The following is an 18,450-nucleotide window of genomic DNA, read 5'->3' as shown; positions in this document are numbered from 1 at the left end:
ACTTACATCGACCGTCAGGATATAGCATTTCTGCCTTTAATCTCCCCTCCAATAGCCAAGGGTTAATTCCAATTCGGATTTTTAAAATTTCCCACCTCAATCCGTAGTTCGGCAGGGTTTCTAAGTATGGATACCATGCATCATTTTCCCATGCTTCTAACATACATTGGACCGACTTTTTCTTTCTCAAATATTTTATGTCCTGGTTTCTTGATAGCTCCCTTCCTTGTGCTCTAAGTAGGCCCTTGGTGAATGCAATTTCTACAGGATTCTGGTTGACTCTCACCTTTAAGCTACCGGATACCTCCTTTATTTTCCTTTTTGCCTCCGCTGCCCATTTTAGGTTGCTATGCCGGATTTCATTACTGCACCAAAGGGACACCTTCTGGGTTTCCTCTAGTAATTGTCGTTTCCAGAACCTTGCCACTGCCATTTTGGCCTGAATGTTCCATGCTATTGTTCCGGTCTCTAATCTAATTGCCTGAATCATCGCTGACTTCGGCAAGGTGAGCATGGCTTTTGCGATGTATGGCGATTGCGACATCCGGACAGGGGGAGATTCACACAATATTCCGCTTATCATAATTTACATACACGTACAGATTATTGGCTGGCATCTTCGCCACTCATGGAGTGTATTCGGGAATGTTTAATTTTACCGCGCACCCTATCGGATCACTCCCCTCTCTTGCTAGCCATCACTGCAGCACGGAAGACTATCCCGCCATTTACTTGGCGGTTTCCCCCCTATTCATTGTTAGACCCTATCTTTAAAGAAGAGTTAGCTGAAGCTATTGAAACCTATTTCACTGTTAATGTGGGGTCGGTGGATAATTTGCAGGTCGTGTGGGAGGCCTTTAAGGTTTATATTCGTGGAGTTGCAATGGCCAAGCACTCTGGGGTTCTACGCTCTATCCGTCAGAGGCTTGCTGCTTTGGAAAAGAAGTTGGGAACCCTGGAACAACGGCAATTAGAGTGTATGGACGAGACACTGACGCAAGAGATCAAAGTCTCGCTACAAGAATATCAGGAAGCGGCAGACAGTGAAATTAAAAGCCTAGGCAAATATGCCTAGGCTGTCTATGGGGAGGGAGACAGGCCTGGTTCGGTACTTGCACAAACGCTGAAAGCTAAATGCGGCAAAGCACTAGTTACTGAGGTTCGATCGGCAGAGGGTGAGATGTTATCTGATGTAGCAGCTATTGCGGACAGGTTCAGGCAATTTTATGCGGAACTATATACATCCTGGTCATCCGGCGTGGAGGATGAGATCCTTGATTATCTCGAACATATTAAATTGCCATTTCTCACCAACACTCACCGGGAGTTTCTCATGCGACCTATCGAAAAAGACGAGATATTATTGGCATTATCTGGCATTAAGGCAGCCAGCGCTCCAGGAGCGGATGGTCTGACGGTCGGGTTCTACAAAGCCTTTACGGAATTATTGCAACCGCACCTCTCAGAGCTTTTCGATGACATGTGCATGTCACGCACAATGCCTCAGTCGATGAGAGAAGTGGTCATTGTCGCCATCCTTAAACCAGTTAAACCTTTAGACGAGTGTGGTTCTTATCATCCGCTCTCCTTGGACACTAAATTATTCGCTAAGATACTTGCTAATCGTCTGGCCCCGCTAGCACCGGTTTTGGTGGCACCTGAACAGGTGGGGTTCATTCCAGACAGGAACCTTACTTACAATCTTTGTTCGGTTTTTGGGACTATGCAACATACCAAGCAGGACTCTAAGGCGGTTGCGGTCTTCCTCGAAATGGAAAAGGCCTTTGATTCTTTCGAATGGCCTTTCATGCGACAGGTATTGTCTAGGATGGGACTGGGCACAGTCTTTCTGTAATTGACCGGGGTACATTACAATTCACTCTCGGCCCGTAAAAAAATAGGGAATCTGGTGACGGAACCAATCATGGTAATGCGAGGGACGAGACAAGGCTGCCCGCTATCTCCCATTTTATACGCTCTGGTAGCTGAGCCACTAATGTGCGCATTAAAAGAATATCATAACCACAAAGTCGTCAGTTTTCCGAGTTATAAGATTATTGTATCCATCTACGCAGATGACACGTTGTTATACGTCGGCGAGCTGGAGGTCAATATCTCCTCAGTCCTCCGGGAAGTGGTACACTTCGGTGCGCATTCAGGCTTGCGGGTAAACTGGGCTAAGTTCATAATATTTCCACTCACTCTGGTCATGAAGCACTTTGAGCCGGATTTCATGTTACAATGGTCCACGTTACTGATTCGATACGGTAACTGGGTATCCGCCTACACACGGACTCGGAGATTGTATTTAGAGAAAATTACGGCACTGCTGTAAGCCGTCTGGAGGATGACGTAGAGGATTAGATTAGGTTACCACTGTCTCTACTTGGTAGAATTTCTATTGTGAAGATGGTGGTCTTGCCCAGATTCCTGATCCTCTTCACGAATATACCCATAGTTTTGCCAAGTTCCTTTTTTCAAAGAGTCAACCAAGCATTGGTAAAATTAGCCTGGCGGGTAAACATGCGAGGGTCCAATGGCGGATATTTACACTGCCCTACCACATGGGGGGGCTGGGCGTGCTAGACTTAGAGCTGTACTACAGGGCGGCGCAGGGCGCTCAGGCTTACTATTGGATCCATGGCTCGCCAGGTGTCCTGTTTCTCTGTATGGAAAAACTATTCGTAGTAGCGCTCCCCCTTCCGGCCACGATATTTGAACCCGCTGACTGCAGGATGGGACCTTTAGCCTCCATTTATTCAATTCGTCATGCTTGGCATAAATGACTGCAATTACAAGATGGGGGCACTGCTGTACTCCCCGTTTATGCCTATTGAGTGGACATTATGGCTGGCACCATGTAGAGATAGTGGGGTAATACGGGCGTTGCAAACCTTGAACGTAACCAAGTAAGGGGGTTTATTTCAGGATGGCACAGTTAAAACTTGGGAAGAAGTGGGGACCGTGGCAGGCACTAACACCAGGCTACAACAGTTTCAGTTTCACAGAAGGGCAATCCATGGGATGTTGGGACCAGACCTACAAGAACCACAGAGATGCTAGAACTGTCCTATGTCATTAAAGCTGAGTCGCCCACGCAAGACGGTGTCTAACATCTATAAGATAGCTATTTCACACAGAGCGAATCAATACACTAAAGCCCGGCTGGCCTGGCAACGAGATGTGCAACATAACATCGATGACGCTATGTGGACCAACTGCTGTACTAGCACCCGTCGTATTTCATTACATGAAAGGCACAGGTTGATTCACTTTAAGTTTGTGAAGAGAGTGTACTACACCCCGGAAAGATTACACAGGTATGGTCTGTGGGATAGCATGGCATGCGATAGATGTCATGCACAAAACGCTGATTTTATCCATCTAGCGTGGCATTGCCCAGGAGTTTATAAATACTGGGAGTCGATCTTTCTAGAGTTGGGGAAGATTGTGGACACAGAACTCGCTCCAGACCCGGCCTGACTCTTATGGGGTACTCTAAACGGTTGCCTAAGACAATACACAGGCTGGTGCACATGGGTCTTCTCATAGCTAAGCGCAGGGTTGCAATGTGTTGGTCTGAGGCCCTATACAATGTAACAACAAGAGAGCGAGGAACTGACCTTAGTACTTGTCCCTTTCCCCAGTAATGTATAGAAAACAACGTGGACAAGTCTTTTTGCATGTATAGATCAGGGTTGTTCCCCTGTCACCTAGTAACGGAACGCTGACAACAGGTCGTTGTTTTATGAAACCCCTAACCCACCTACCTAGAAGGTGGCATGCTTCATCATCGGGGTCCAGCTGGATTGCCGAGTGCAACTCAGCTGTGCTTCGACGCCTGTTTACAGAGGAGACGGATTTTGTGTGAAGTGAAGTGCTATGTTCAGAAAGGGGAGGAATCTGACCTCACAATCTGACTATGGAACATTCAGAAACATAGGAATTTTATACAATAGGAGAAGCAGGATATGACTAAAGCACCAAACCCGACTAACCATGTTAGAGTACAGCCTTGCAAAATGAAGGATTTTGGTAATAGAGATATATGTTCAGCTGTATCTAATATAATGAGGGTTCACTGCTGTGTTGTTTCCCTGAGGGGTTCTGTTTCTTTACCAACCAGACCATACACTTCATTCTTCATCCTCCTTTTGTTTCTTCATTCTGGCTCTCCATCTAGGTGAACACATCTTTGTTGTTTAGGAAGGGATTGGGCATCAGTGTACAGAAGGCAAGCTGCCCTATGAGTATGTGGAGATGGGGTAGAAGTTCATAAACTTAGGGTGGGCTAGCAAACTCCACAACTTTAGTGTATTTCCTGTACAGACTTCAATCCTTAATCAGGCAGTACAAAAGTATGACAAGTAACAGCCAATGATGCAGGCCACTCTTACCATCGATGCAAGGGCTTGGTGGCACACAGTTAGAAGAGAGTCTGGAAACTAGACTGCTCTGAGGCCAAACACACTTTACATCAGAGACTGGACCAGCCTTTAACCTCTCATTCTTTTGACGTAGAGTGGCTGTGGCAGCTGTCCCAGGGTCTCAGACTTTGTGGTTTGTTATCAGGAGTGCAGGTCAAAGGTGATTTTTGGGCACCGTCCTGTGGTGGTGGTGTATCCTGAGGAATCAGATTGTGGGAGATGTTCAGAGTCCCATATGAGACAGCTTTCTATCATCCAACACAAACCCTCTTGAAATCCCGGAAACCCATCCTCCTAATTTTTAGTAGTGGTCCACCCATGTTAGTTTGGCGTTTTTGTAAGCTGAAAGTTGGTTTTCTGCCCTTTGCTGTGAAAGACTGTCTGGCCTAAGTGAATATAGTCATAGTTTTGAAGCCCAGACTGATGAGGGTGGTCATGGTGCAAATTATATCACAGATGATCCAGATACAGATAATAATGCATTTTGAGGTCTGCTGGGATTAAAGTAAATTTGTTTGAGCTCTGTCTCTCACCTCTCAACCACCCAATTGATTTTTTTTTTTAAATGACTGTGTTGGATGGTTGAAATTCAGCCAGGAGAATGTGGTTCCCCTACTTCCTCAGAATGGTTTCAAGAACTATGAGTGTTTCACAAAGAAAAAAAATAAGCCTTTGGACAAGGAGGTTAGAACACATCCCACGGATTTCTATTGATCTTGAGGTTTAGCATGATGGTCACAAATGGTAATGCACCTTCTGGGAAATACAAACTGTGCGATCTTCCACCATAAATAAACACATCTCTTCATGAACATTGATTCTGCTAGGCTCCATGGAAGCAGACACAATGGCTCAGGGGTATTTTTAAAAGAGATTCTTTAGGGATGAATCTGAACAGGTGCATACAAATGTACACTGCCCCAAACAAGGGGCAGGTTTCCTTGAAAAAAGGTCTTCACATCAATGATTTAATTGAGCTGGCCAATGAGGTTACAGCTTATCTAGCCACTTGTTCCATACCACACACAGCTGTCTTCTACCAATAGCAAAAACAAACCAATCCTAAAACCTTCTCACCATAAAATCACACACATGAGGTGAAACACCACAACAACATCAATGTCCTCATATATGAGGAGAAGCATTCTGTTAACCCCTATGGTAAGGTAATGGAAAACAGACAACTCAGTTGCGGAAAGGGCTTGGGTGCTACAAATGGTTTAAGGATTCTGTCCCAAACTTTAGGAGACCTCAAGTCATATTGGCACCTATCTTCCAATTGTGTTCCTCATGAATTGAGACATTTGATGTAAATCCGCTGAGAGTTGGGGTTCAAACTGGATAGGGTTTCAGACTAAATGAAATTACATAGTGTAGAAATGGTACAGCCAAAATCATTTGGGACAATACAAGTGTGAGCATTGTGAAATAAAAAATGGTTATGGAAATAAATGTTTCCATATGCTTTTGAACATCAATGGTTTGAGAATCACTTGTAAAGCACACAAAAAGGGTCAATCTGTTTTTTAGTATTAAATATTTTTATTGAAAAAGCAGTTGGCATATACACAATAGTACTCCACAAATCAAGAGAATGCAATACAACGGCAGAGGCAGTAGAATGCAATGACAGTACGATGGAACAGCCCCAAGGCTCTGCAAAGCCCACCTCATCCCGGGGAACCGCAGAGCCAAATCAGCAAGGAGAGGAAAAAACAAAGCCCCCAACCCCCACCCCCCCATCCGCCCCGACCTACCCACCCACCACCCCCGTCCTAGGTCCAGAACCCACAAGAACCCACAAGCACTCAAACAACCATCCACACCAAAATATCTCAAGGGTTGACCTGTGACAGGCGCAATAAGCGCAGATACCCGGGACACGTCACCTCTCTGAATTCCGTAGCCAACAGGGACAGGAATGGTTACCACAATTCTGCGTTCTTGGCCCATTCCCCCGATTTAATTAGCAATAGTTTTTCCATGCCTAGCACTGACCACAGGCGGAACAACATAAGGGCTAAGTTTGCGATCTGCTACCATCCGTACCTGCGGATTGAGCGCCCAGTGCCGCACTTGCAGATAGCGGAGCCGTTCCGTCTCTGGCAGATCGTACTCCCGCTGCATATGCTCAAATGGGGCTATACCCTCTCTCGTATATAAGTGAAAAAAGGATCTGCATCCTGCCGGACGCCACCTGGCAAAGGCGTGAGCGTCTCTTCCCGGTCCAAAGTCTGGGTTTTCTATCAGCGGAGTAAGTGGGGATGGGAAGGTGGTCAACTCATGCTTCGCGTTCGTCTGATCCCACACTTCCAAGGGCACTCGAGTGGTAAATGAGGCATATAGATTAGCAGGGCGATGCAACCTACGGAAGAAAGGGACTTCCTGCAGTGGTCGGCCCGCCACCGCCTGGTCTTGGAAGAGCCAGTGTTTTTCTGACTCCCACCTGCTCCATTCCACCAAGGTCCGGAGTTGGGTCGCCTGGTAGTAGAGCCGCAGATCTGGGAGACCTTCTCTGGTGGCAGCATGGCCAACCTGAGTTTCATTCTCGGGCGTTTGCCATTCCAAATGAATTGGGCGAGTTCCGATTGCATCTGTCGGATCCATCCTTCCGGGGGACGGAGCGGGATAGCGCGGAAGACATACAAAATTTGTGGTAGAATGGTCATTTTCACGGCAGTCACCCGGCCTAGCCAGGACAGAGGAAGATGCCTCCATCTGCCGAGCTCCGTGCGGAGAGTCTGACGTACCCTAGCGTAGTTGAGACGTACCGTGTTTTGCAGAGTGTTCGCCAGTTGGATTCCCAGGTATGGGATAGCCTCCGGGGCCCACTGGAAGGGGAAACGTGCCTGTAGGCAGGCTCCAGTCTGCCCGTCAAGCGAGAGGTCGAGAGCATCCATTTTCGACATTTTAACCTTAAAGCCTGCCGCTGCGGCAAATCTCTCCAGGACCTCCACACACGCCAGCAATGAGGACTCGGGGGAACCCAGGGATAGAAGTACATCATCCACATACAAGCTTATTGTGTGCGTGTACGCACCAAATTTAGTCCCGTGCACCCTCGGGTCTAATCGCAAAGCCTGAGCCAACGGCTCCAAATAGAGCGCGAATAATAGAGGCGATAGTGGGCACCCCTGCCGCATCCCCCGCTCAATAGGAAAATGCGGAGAAGAGCAGCCGCTGACCCTCACCGCAGCCGTAGGTAAAGTATAGCAGTTCAGCACCCAGGTTCTGAACTTCGCACCAATCCCGGCTTTTACCAGGACTCGTTCCAAGTAAGGCCAATGAACTCTGTCAAAAGCTTTTTCTGCATCAATCCCCAGTAGCATGTATTCTCCGCTAGTACGTGTTGCCTTCTCAAGCAGATGCAGGGCCCTTTTAGTATTATCAACTGACTGGCGCTACGGGATGAATCCCGTTTGGTCCGGCTCTATCAGCCCTTGCATGAGCGGAGCCAACCGTGCAGCCAGAATGCCGGTGCAGATTTTGAGGTCGACATTAACACCTTGGCTGCTAGAGGCATTTTCCTCCTGTGCTGAATAATGGAATATCTCATTGTTCATGACGAGCTCAGCTCGTCATGAGCACAGCTCAACTGTGCCTCATGACGAGCTGAGCTCGTCATGAGCAGCGAAGGGGTTAAGGAGGGATATGGGGCGATATGACCCACATTGGGTACGGTCCTTCCCAGGTTTGGGGATGACCGAGATGGTGGCATCGAGCAAGTCCCGCGGGATCGCCCCGGGTTCCTCAAACGAGTTAAATAAGGCTGTCAATAATGGTGCTACTTGGTGGCAGAAGGTTTTGTAGAAGAGAGCCGTGAACCCGTCCGGGCCCGGGGCCTTTGCTAACTTGAGGCCTGATCTGCTTGATCTCGGTTGAGGGATCAACTCTAAAAAGGTCTCGCTGTCCGCCGGATCGAGCCGTCCCCCGCATAGAGGGAAGTATAGAAGTCGCAGAAAGCCCTTGCTATGTCGCCATCTTCAGTCGCGCGCGCCCCGTCTCATGTTGCAATCTCTTGTACAGGATTTCAACCTGCTGACTGATTGGCCACCCCAGGCTCTGGCCGGTTCTTAGCCAAACCTTGTAGGGATGCCCTCACATGCCATTCTGAAATGAAGGAACAATAACAAAATCGGTAAGATACCTGTAAATTCACTAGATAGATCAATGCATAAATATAGATCAAACCTTGTCAAATCCACCTCCTAGGCGAGAGCCCACCTTACTATGGACTACATTCTTATTTTTGACTCACCTCAGAAGTCGAACACTTGGAAATTAAAGACAAACTGATTTTAATAACTGGCTAGCGGTCTTTGTTGCTTCTTAAAGTCAATCAGAGAGCAAATATGTTTCATGCAAACCTACCTCTTTGTGGCAGACTGTGCAGAGTGTTTGAAGGTTTTCCATGGAACACTGCCCCCCTCCGCCATATACCGGTTTGATATGATCCACCTGCCAAAAAAGGCCCTCTGTTGGATTTCTTATGATTTCATTTAGCTGCAACAAATTAATACAAAATATAATTTCTTTTCAACTGCATTAAATGCCACTCTCTTCCACTGTAAAATAAGTGTCTTCACAAAGCGAGAAAATAAGATTATTTCAATAGGGCATTTTATATACCAATTTAAGTTAGTTGAAAAATTCAATAGGAGAAATATTAGCACAGAGACTGTCAATTAATTCATTTAGGGCGTAAAATACAAATTCTAATTAATATAACCAGAATGCATTTTTTCATACTCACGATTGCTAACAACGTACTACATATTATGAGGTGTATTAAAAGTCTGCTGGACTGAAAGCAAAGTGTATCTCAACTGTTGAACAGAGTTGCTAAGATGTCTTTAGACGCCTTTTTAAAACAATCGGTAAACAAATGCAGTACACTGGGCTTCGGCGGAGCCATATTTGTTGCCTATATTTTTGCCATTTCTTTAAAAAATAAAATGGCATTTTGTAAGTAAAATTTCTTGTGAATGGAATTCTATGTCTCTCTATTGCCTTATGTTCCTTTCAAACCCATCCAAGCCTCCGAAGCACCGGAATATGAGATATAAACCTCAAGATGGTTGGAGCAACCTAGCTTCCTGTTACTTCTTTATATCAATCGTAAAATTGAGAATGGACATGTGATCCATGGACTGAGGCTAATAGAGAAATCATATGTTGCCACCAGTTTCAAGTTCTTATGCAGTCTCACATGCCCCATCAGGATCTTTACTCAGAAATGAGCTGTGCACAGATTGCAGGTTAGAGCCTCCATGACTGCTGATAATCAAAGAATGCATAAGGTACCTGTTTTTTCTTTATCACTCGTATTCCTTTCTCATACACAGACATTAAGGGCCTGCTGAAAGAGTGTGCACAATAGCACTTAAAAAAAACTCACAGCTTCAAAACCATGTGGAAACCAGATACCCTACCACGCGTGTAGAAGATCTGTGGAGAGAACTTCATTAAAAAGGATGAACACAATCCACATATGCCAATTTTACCTGAGCTAGTGAAAGTTGAGACATCCAAGTACTCTCCAGAAGACTTTTACGTTGGCTCTTAGGGGCATCTCGAACAGAAAGATACAGTTCTTGTGCATTTAGATTACATGCTTGACAAATGCCATGTTCCGTTTCAAAGACTTTGGCCCTCATGTATCCTTGACTTGAACGGATTGAAAAATCCTCCTGACATTTATGAGAACAGAAGCGAGTGTCCCAAGCTGTAGCCTGGCCTTGGATGGAAAGCAGAGGAGTGGGCTTTTGGCAGTGAAGACACAGTGGATTTCCCTCTTTATCTACTGCTTGCACATAGCCCTTCAGGCTGGAAGAATCCTCAACAGCTTGAAATGAACTTGGCTCAATGGACTCCTTTTGATCTTTTGAAACCATCCTGTTAATTGAAAAACAGTTCACATCAATCTTTTCCACCCTCTCACATATTTTATATCTATATGCATATTTTGAAATAACTGTTGCCTGCTAATGGGCACTGACGCACAGGAGTCTCATATTCTAGTGAAGAGAAGTAAAATAGTTCAAATAATTCTTAGCAAAACATAGTACATTGGATTGTGACAAATCATTGACTTACCAAGGGGAGGATGATACTGGAACATGGAGCACCCAGGCAGTAACATAAGGCACGCAAGAACGCTTGACAAGGAAACACTGACAGTTATGACTGGCACTATCAGTGCCAGTACTAGTGGAGAAGTGTGGCTCACCGGTTAGAGGCGCCAGACCCAGAAGCAGAGGTCGGCACGGGACCAGGGTTCAATTCCCGATGCGGCAGGGTACGGAACCAATGTCAGCGGGCTCGATAAATCTCGCCTCGGTGCCTCTCTAACCATAGGTCCCACGCTGCAACTCTGGGCAATAGCTTGCTTAATTTCCACAACGGCCCCCTCGCTGCCGGGGATGCCTGGCTTCCCCTTGGGGATGCCCAATATGGACCATCTCACAGGGAAAGCCAGGACGGGTTCCCCAGCGGTACACAGCGCCAAGAAACCCCAGGGTGAACGTGCGCTCTACAAATTCATACTAACATAACATAACTATCATAAAACACATTTCGCATACACTACTTTGGAAGAAACACAAAGACTTCTTGGTAACTGAGACATAGACGCAAGGACACAGACACAAGAACAAGAAAAACAGAGTGATGGTGAGACCTGACACAGAGTACAGGAGAACACAGATACCAGCATGCAGAACAGAGTGGAACTGGAAGACACCCCCGTCTGTGACAAGAAAATAAACATAGAGGCAGACATCCACAATGTCAGAAAAAAGACTTACAGTTGGGGATGAGGAAGACACAGGACACAAAGAAACGTACATTGAAACAAGAAACATGTTAAAATTAGTTAGGAGAAACATTGGGAAAGTGATACTCTAGTACTGATATTAAAATACAAGACACTTCACCTTCGTACTTGTTTTGTTGGTAAGCTGCAAAACCTTACCTCCTTATGGTGCCTCCCCACCACTATAGCAAAGAACTCACAACCATAAGACAAAGTATGTATACCAAGCACTAGATGCCTATTACTGGCATACTGCAACTGAAACAAAAGATGATTTCATTACAAGCATCTGGGTTAGGTGGAATCATAGAAACACTGGGCATCAGGCCCTCACAGGGATCGCCTGAAGGTAAATGGTGTGGTGCATTGTGGGAAGTGTAGTCTGACTTTCACCGAAGTTTCAAGCCGCCTACGCACTCCCCTGGACCTCAGATGTAAAAGTTTCTTTTAGTTAATTTTACCACTACCAAGGCGTGTTGGTCACCAGTCCGGTAATCAACCCCTTTACTCGACGCTGCATTAAGAAAGTACTTCACAACACCTCCGACCACAGTCAGCAAGAACCCCGCTCTTGGTATTTGCACCCACTTTCTGGTGGCATCGTCTGTGGACAACCACGGGCGATAAAAACTGGAAGCTCCAACTCAATAATGATGTCTAATCCTGTCTTCCATTGTGAAACCCGGGGGAGGGTTTTCAGCCTTCCACAGCCTGGCTATATCCCGTTTAGTGATGGTAAAACCTACGTCTGCACTGTTAAATAGATTTATTTTCTAAATGCTTTAAAAATATATAGCTCCAGTTATATGTATGCTATTTATTTAGTTCGTTTTGGTGTCTAAATTTAAGTAAATATGTACTATAGTTATATAAATTGATGTTGGATTTTTCTCAGGACGAGATCCAAATGTTCGGCCATGCCGACGATGCAATTTCCTTCCATGAATTGGACCTGCTGTGAGTTCCTTGTGTTGATCTCTTTTTGAGTGAGGTGTGGTTTGGGTGTAAAACAAATAATGCTATTTTTGAGGCTACATGCCCTAATATTATGAATTTCTGTAGCAGGGCTGAAGTAGAAATATAGCCCAGTTTGCTTAAAGCTGATTTAAACTTGGGGACGTTGTAAAAGTCTGAGTTGGAAAGGTTATGTTTCAGTTGTAGTTCTGTAAATTGGATTGGGGTTTTCCTGGTACCCAGGTCTTAAATTAAATTGATACCCAGTTTTGCCCATCTTTCCCCAAAAATTGGGGAGGCCTCAATCTTGATGTGTTTATTCAACCACAGGGAAGCAGATTCCGATTTGGGTATTCTCAATATCAGTTTCTTGTCTAGTGTACAGAGAGTATGTCATGTAAGTGTTATCTATTATGACCCTAAGTATTGAATATTGTGATTAATGCGCACAGAGGGAGAGGTGGAGACCGAGCTTTGCCAATCTAAAGCCAGGGAAGAGAATCAAGGCTAGTCGAAGACAACCATCATGCGCTGTGATCCAGTTGAAGTGTTTTTTGAACGATAGTCCTGCTTTCTTATCCTACCAAAGAAAATCTGATAATTTGAAGAAGGGGTTTGAGAATTATAATGGTAGCATGCCTCTTGAGAAGTTGATAAGTGGCATCATGAACAAACGAAATGGTTTCTAATTTTCTCCTCCAGGTAATACATTTTGGAGACCATTGTAGTAGTACATCTTTTACTTTGGATAACGTTTTGTTTTCATTTAGTGATAGTGCATCTTTAATATCTCTCCCAAACCAAATACCTAGATATTCCAGTGCTTTATTTTGCCATTTCAAACATGTAGTTCAAGTAACAAAGGGAAAGTAATGAAGCTTGAGAGGAAAAAACTCCATTTTATTTTTATCATTTGAGTACCCTGAAACCTTGACATATACAGCTATTGTTTCTAGAATGTGGGGAAGTGCACTATCAACTTCCTCTGAAAAAATGAGCACATTGTTGGCGTATGCTGCTACGTTCAATATTTAGAGGGGTTCAATAGATAATAAGCATAGAAGGGGTAAGAGGGAACAGCCTTGTCTCGTGCCATGGTGTAACTTAAAGGGTTTTGAGAGGAAAACATTTATTCTACCTGATGCTTGAAGATTGGACTAGAAGGCTATGCTATTGGGATGAAATCATCCCTCAAGTCAGATTTATTGAGAGTGGCTCTTGGAAAGGTTTAGGAAGCACTATCAAAAGCCTTTTGTGCGCCCAAGGCTATGGGCTGCAGGGGGAGATTTACGTGACTTAGGATGAACTTGGGGGCAGAAAACCTTTTCTACTCCATTTGCACTTACTTTGGGAATCAACATTTATAAGTGAGATTGGGCAATAGTTTTTGATTTCTAAAGAGTTTTTATCTTCTTTTGGAATGACTACTATTGTTGCCATCGAAGCAAAGTTGTGAATGCTTCTATTTTTGGCAAAGTATGAGAAAAGGTTATTTAATGGTGTGAGGAGAGAGGAGGATTTACTGGCGAAACTATCTGGGGCGGGTGCTTTCACTAGTTTTAGACCATGAATAGCCTTTAATATTTCAGTCGGAAATATGGGTTTGTTGAGAGTATCTCTAGATGACCTAATTTTGGGAGTGGGAGTTTTTCAAGTAAGTTTTTGTAGGATCCAATGGGTGTATCAAGGTGATGATACAGATATTCATAGACAGTTCTAAAGGCTTCGAGAATTTCATTGGAAGAAGTAGGATTAACACTAGCATGGCTTCTGATGACAGAAATGGTCAGTTTACTTTTCCTATATTTTAAGTAATTAGCAAGATATTTTTCAGCTTTACTTTTTGCAACCATTTTATCAGCTTTCTTTACTGAAATCCATTTAAGAGTTTTGCTACTTAAGATCTTGTTAAATTCATACTTGAAACTTTTCAGTTCAGGGAGAGCAGCAGAGCCTTTGGTGTGATTAAATGTGAATTCCCGCTTTTTGATCTTGATGTTTAGATCATTTAGGCACAGTTGTTCTTTCTTATTTTTGGCAGCCATCAGGTTAATCATACAATCTTTAATGGTGGCTTTAAGTGCATCCCAAAGCAGTTCAGGTTAATAGTTTAATAGTCCTTTTTATTATCATCATTTGTATAGTGAGTGATATCCATTTAGATTACCCTTTTCAGTTCTTTGTTATCAGTGATAATATCATTCATTCTCTATTGTTTTGAGGCAAGTGGGGGTACCCAGTTTCAGTTCAAGTGAAATACAGGCACGGTCAGATATTATAAGTGGTTACATTTTTAGGGAAGAGTATTTTGGAGGAGACAGTTCTCTTCTAAGATGTAGGTGACCCTTGAGTAAGAGTCCCATGGCTGTGAATAAAAAGTATATTTACTACTAGTTGGATTATGGATTCTCTGTATGTCTACCATGGTGTGTGATTTGTCCTGATTCAAAAGCTTGAGAATAAGACTTTGTGAGTCTGAATGTCACATTTGACAATCTAGGTTTCCATCCACCCAAGTAGTATTCCATTAATATGAGCTTGGTTTATAGAAGAGGTAGGGCTGTCAATATATGATACAAAGATATTGGCAATTTAGAATTCAATATTATCATTCTTTGCTAAAATGATCACCCATCTGCCCATATTTTCGCACTAGTGCAGGGTTGTTGTGATATTAGATTGTTTAGATATCAAAACAAGAACCCCCACCTCCCCATTTTCTTTTTGGTGTGCAGGAGAGCTAAAGCTGGCGTTAACCATGTATAATTGAAGTTCACAGCAGCCTTAGGACCAATTCTATTCTCTTGAAGGAAGATAATGTTCTCTCAGAGCCTACAACAGTAGTCAATTCTTTTTTACCTTTTGACAGGATGGTTCAGTCCTTTTGTGTTTAGTGAGAGCACTTTCAATGTTTGGGTACAGTTAATTGCTATAGTATTAACATAACTGATAGAGTAGGGGTCTCAGCAAATTCCTTCATGGCAGAGCAGTATCGAAAAGTGGAACACAAGAGGTCTATACGTAAAGTGTAAATAATGGAATGTAGTTGAATACCTGTCCAGGCGGAAGTTACGTAAAAAAGTGGGAACGTATAGTAAAGTAAAAATACAAAAGTGAAGTAAAAGAAGAAGAACAAATACAAAAACAGGTAAATGGAACTCTACCCAACCCATGTGAGAAGAGCCCTGCAAAAAATCTCTTTAAAGGGTAGCGCCTCAAGAAGTGCCCGGAAGCAAAATACCCAATAACGAAACTTCCTACGGATGCTAACTTGTTGCAAATCTAGAGTATGGAAAAAAATATCGACATGAGTATACATTAGAGTGAGACACCACTTCACAATAATAAAAATAATATAAAGCAATAAGAGAATATATGAGAGCATTGTCATAATTTTTTTTTTTTTAAAGACATGGTCTAAGCAATTATAGTTAGTTCAGCTTGAACAAGATATCCAGAGGTGAACACCAGATTTGACTAATGAGAGTACATTATGCTGGGCCAAGAGGAAGAAACATCAAGAAGACACAATTAACACTCAGGGGCTGATTCCGATCTAGGTCGGAAAGCACTCCAACCGAGCCGGATCCGGGGTGTTTTCCGACAGTTCCGAACTCCTGCAGTCCGATCGAACGAGTACGATGCAGCCGTATGCTGTCGGACTCGGTTCGGTCGGACTCCCATAGAAGTCAACGGGAGCCGGTCGTACGACGCGCACATGGACTCCCATTGACTGAATGGGTATGTCGCGGACAAGTGCGCCCCCTACAGTGGGTACGCGTCGGTTCCTTCCACACCGTACATGCATTTGTTGGGGAGACCCATGGGTCTCCCCCTGTGTCCGAGTCGTAAGGCTGCGGGTAACAGGGGGTCCGACGATGATCCCCGAAGTCCAACTCCGGGAGCTATTGCGAGCCGGATGCTCAGATTCGATCCGGCTGTCTGAATCGAGCATCGTACTAGCTCGGTCTTGAAATGTCTTCATTGCGCGCCACGGTTTGCTTGTGACCGAGTCGTACAGAGCGGTTCGGAGCCGGAAACGATTTGGACGGAGATTTTGCGCTTGTTCGCATCGTACTTCGACGTCCAGACCCGTGTACGACTCGGACGGAAATTCGGCCTCCAAATTGGATCCGCTAATGCCGAACCAGATTCGGTGCCCTTCCGACCGAGATCAGAATCGGCCCCTCAATGTTTTGTCCATAACAAATTATATTGATTAAGCAATATCTGATTTCATGAACCATAACTGCTGTACTTACATCAAGACTTCAAACTGGTAGCTAAAGTTAGAGGTTATTGGCCTCAAAGACTCAAAGGCATCACACTATTGTAATGCACAAGAGGAATAAAGTAAAACATGTAATAACCAGCATATAACCATCCGCCTGATGAACTCCATCCACTCAGGATCGCCAACCGACCCTTGTCCCCACCACATTTTCAACAAAGCAGACTACATCATCGCACCCCATCTCCGCGATGTCATCAACTGTTCCCTCAACTCCGCTACCTTCCTGGAAATCTGGAAACATGCCTAACTCAGCGCCCTTCTGAAGAAACCCACAGCAGACCCCACCGAACTTAAGAACTACCGCCCCATCTCGCTCCTCCCATTCCCCGCCAAAGTCATTGAGAAAGCTGTTAATAGTCAGCTCGCCGCCTTCCTCGAATCCAACAAATCCCTCGACCCTTCACAATCCGGCTTCCGAGCCAAACACAGCGCCGAAACCGCCCTAATCGCAGCAACAGACGACATCCGAACACTACTGGACAACGGAGAAACAGTTGCCCTCATCTTACTTGACCTCTCCGCAGCCTTCGACACAGTCTGTCATAACACCCTAATACAACGCCTCAGCAACATCGGAATACAAGGAAAAGCATTGAACTGGATCATCTCGTTTCTCACCGGAAGAACCCAGAGAGTCCGCCTCCCCCCCTTCAAATCAGAGGCCAACGAAGTCATCTGCGGCGTACCACAAGGATCATCACTCAGTCCCACCCTCTTCAACGTATACATGAGTCCCCTCGCATCCATCGCGCGCCAACACAACCTCAACATCATCTCCTACGCAGACGACACCCAGCTGATCCTCTCCCTCACCAAAGACCCGAACACCGCCAAAACCAACCTACACGAAGGAATGAAAGAAGTAGCCGAGTGGATGAAGGACAGCCGTTTAAAACTGAACTCGGACAAAACAGAAGTCCTCATCTTAGGATCTTCCCCCTCGGCCTGGGATGACTCTTGGTGGCCACCAGCCCTGGGAACCGCACCCATATCAACGGATCACGCACGTAACCTGGGCTTCATCCTGGACTCCTCCCTCTCGATGACCAGACAAGCCAATGCCGTCTCATCATCCTGCTTCAACATCCTACGCATGCTCAAAAAAGTCTTCCGTTGGATCCCCACTGAAACAAGAAAGACGGTCCCCCACGCACTTGTCACCAGCCGACTGGATTACGGAAACACCCTTTACGCCGGAACCACAGCCAAACTACAGAAAAAACTTCAACGCATCCAAAACGCATCAGCCAGACTCATATTGGACATCCCTCGTCAAGCTCACATTTCCGGTCACCTGAAAGATCTCCACTGGCTCCCTGTCAACAAGAGAATAACGTCCCGTCTCCTCACCCACGCACACAAAGCCCTCTATGACCTAGGACCCGAATGTCTCAACACAAGACTGTCCTTCTACACCCCCACCCGCCAACTACGATCATCCAACCAAGCCCTCGCCGCCATTCCACGCATCCACAGATCCACCATGGGGGGAAGATCCTTCTACTACTTAGCGGCCAAGACTTGGAATTCTCTCCCCACCCACCTCCGCCTGACTCAGAACCACCTCTCCTTCAGAAAGCAATTAAAAACTTGGATATTCGATAAGTAAATGCACCCGCCTCCTCAAGCGCCTTGAGACCCTCTGGGTGAGTAGTGCGCTATATAAATTTCTGAACTTGAACTTGAACTAAAAGTTAAATAAAGAAGCCTTGAAAAGTTCCAGAAAAAGAAGAATATTTATCAGTGCAGATAATTAGTGATCAATGTCATAGTGTTTAATCCCGATAAAACAGTATGATGGTCAGTTGGCTCACCAAGGAACTGAGGTTTGTCTTTAAAAACATTTTTAATCTTGAAGGTTCCACAAAAAAGTGAGGTATTGAAACGTCTCATAGTTGTGTCCTTAAATACCGAAAATATATCTTGACTTTGTTGAAGTTTCTGCACATTATCAATTTGCA

The 18,450-nt window shown here is 44.8% G+C and overlaps 1 protein-coding gene across 3 annotated transcripts in view; it reads right to left on the bottom strand.

The window, feature by feature from the left end:
* The window catches only part of ZRANB3 (zinc finger RANBP2-type containing 3), an 881,708-nt gene that overhangs the window by 11,647 nt on the left and 851,611 nt on the right, over nt 1–18,450 (bottom strand). For 2 of the 3 annotated variants that reach the window (XM_086957301.1, XM_086957302.1), the window contains 2 exons: nt 9,932–10,322; nt 8,799–8,930 (listed from right to left, as the gene is read on the bottom strand). In XM_086957301.1, the coding sequence (XP_086813427.1) occupies nt 8,799–8,930; nt 9,932–10,322 (523 nt within the window). The remainder of the gene's footprint in view (nt 1–8,798; nt 8,931–9,931; nt 10,323–18,450) is intronic. The other variant, XM_086957303.1, reaches the window with a different exon arrangement.

This window comes from Lissotriton vulgaris, chromosome 2_1 (genome assembly GCF_964263255.1).
Source record: "Lissotriton vulgaris chromosome 2_1, aLisVul1.2, whole genome shotgun sequence".
Classification (NCBI taxonomy): domain Eukaryota; kingdom Metazoa; phylum Chordata; class Amphibia; order Caudata; family Salamandridae; genus Lissotriton; species Lissotriton vulgaris.
The sequence above is the reverse complement of the archived record's forward strand: the minus strand, read 5'-3'. Positions and strand labels throughout refer to the sequence as shown.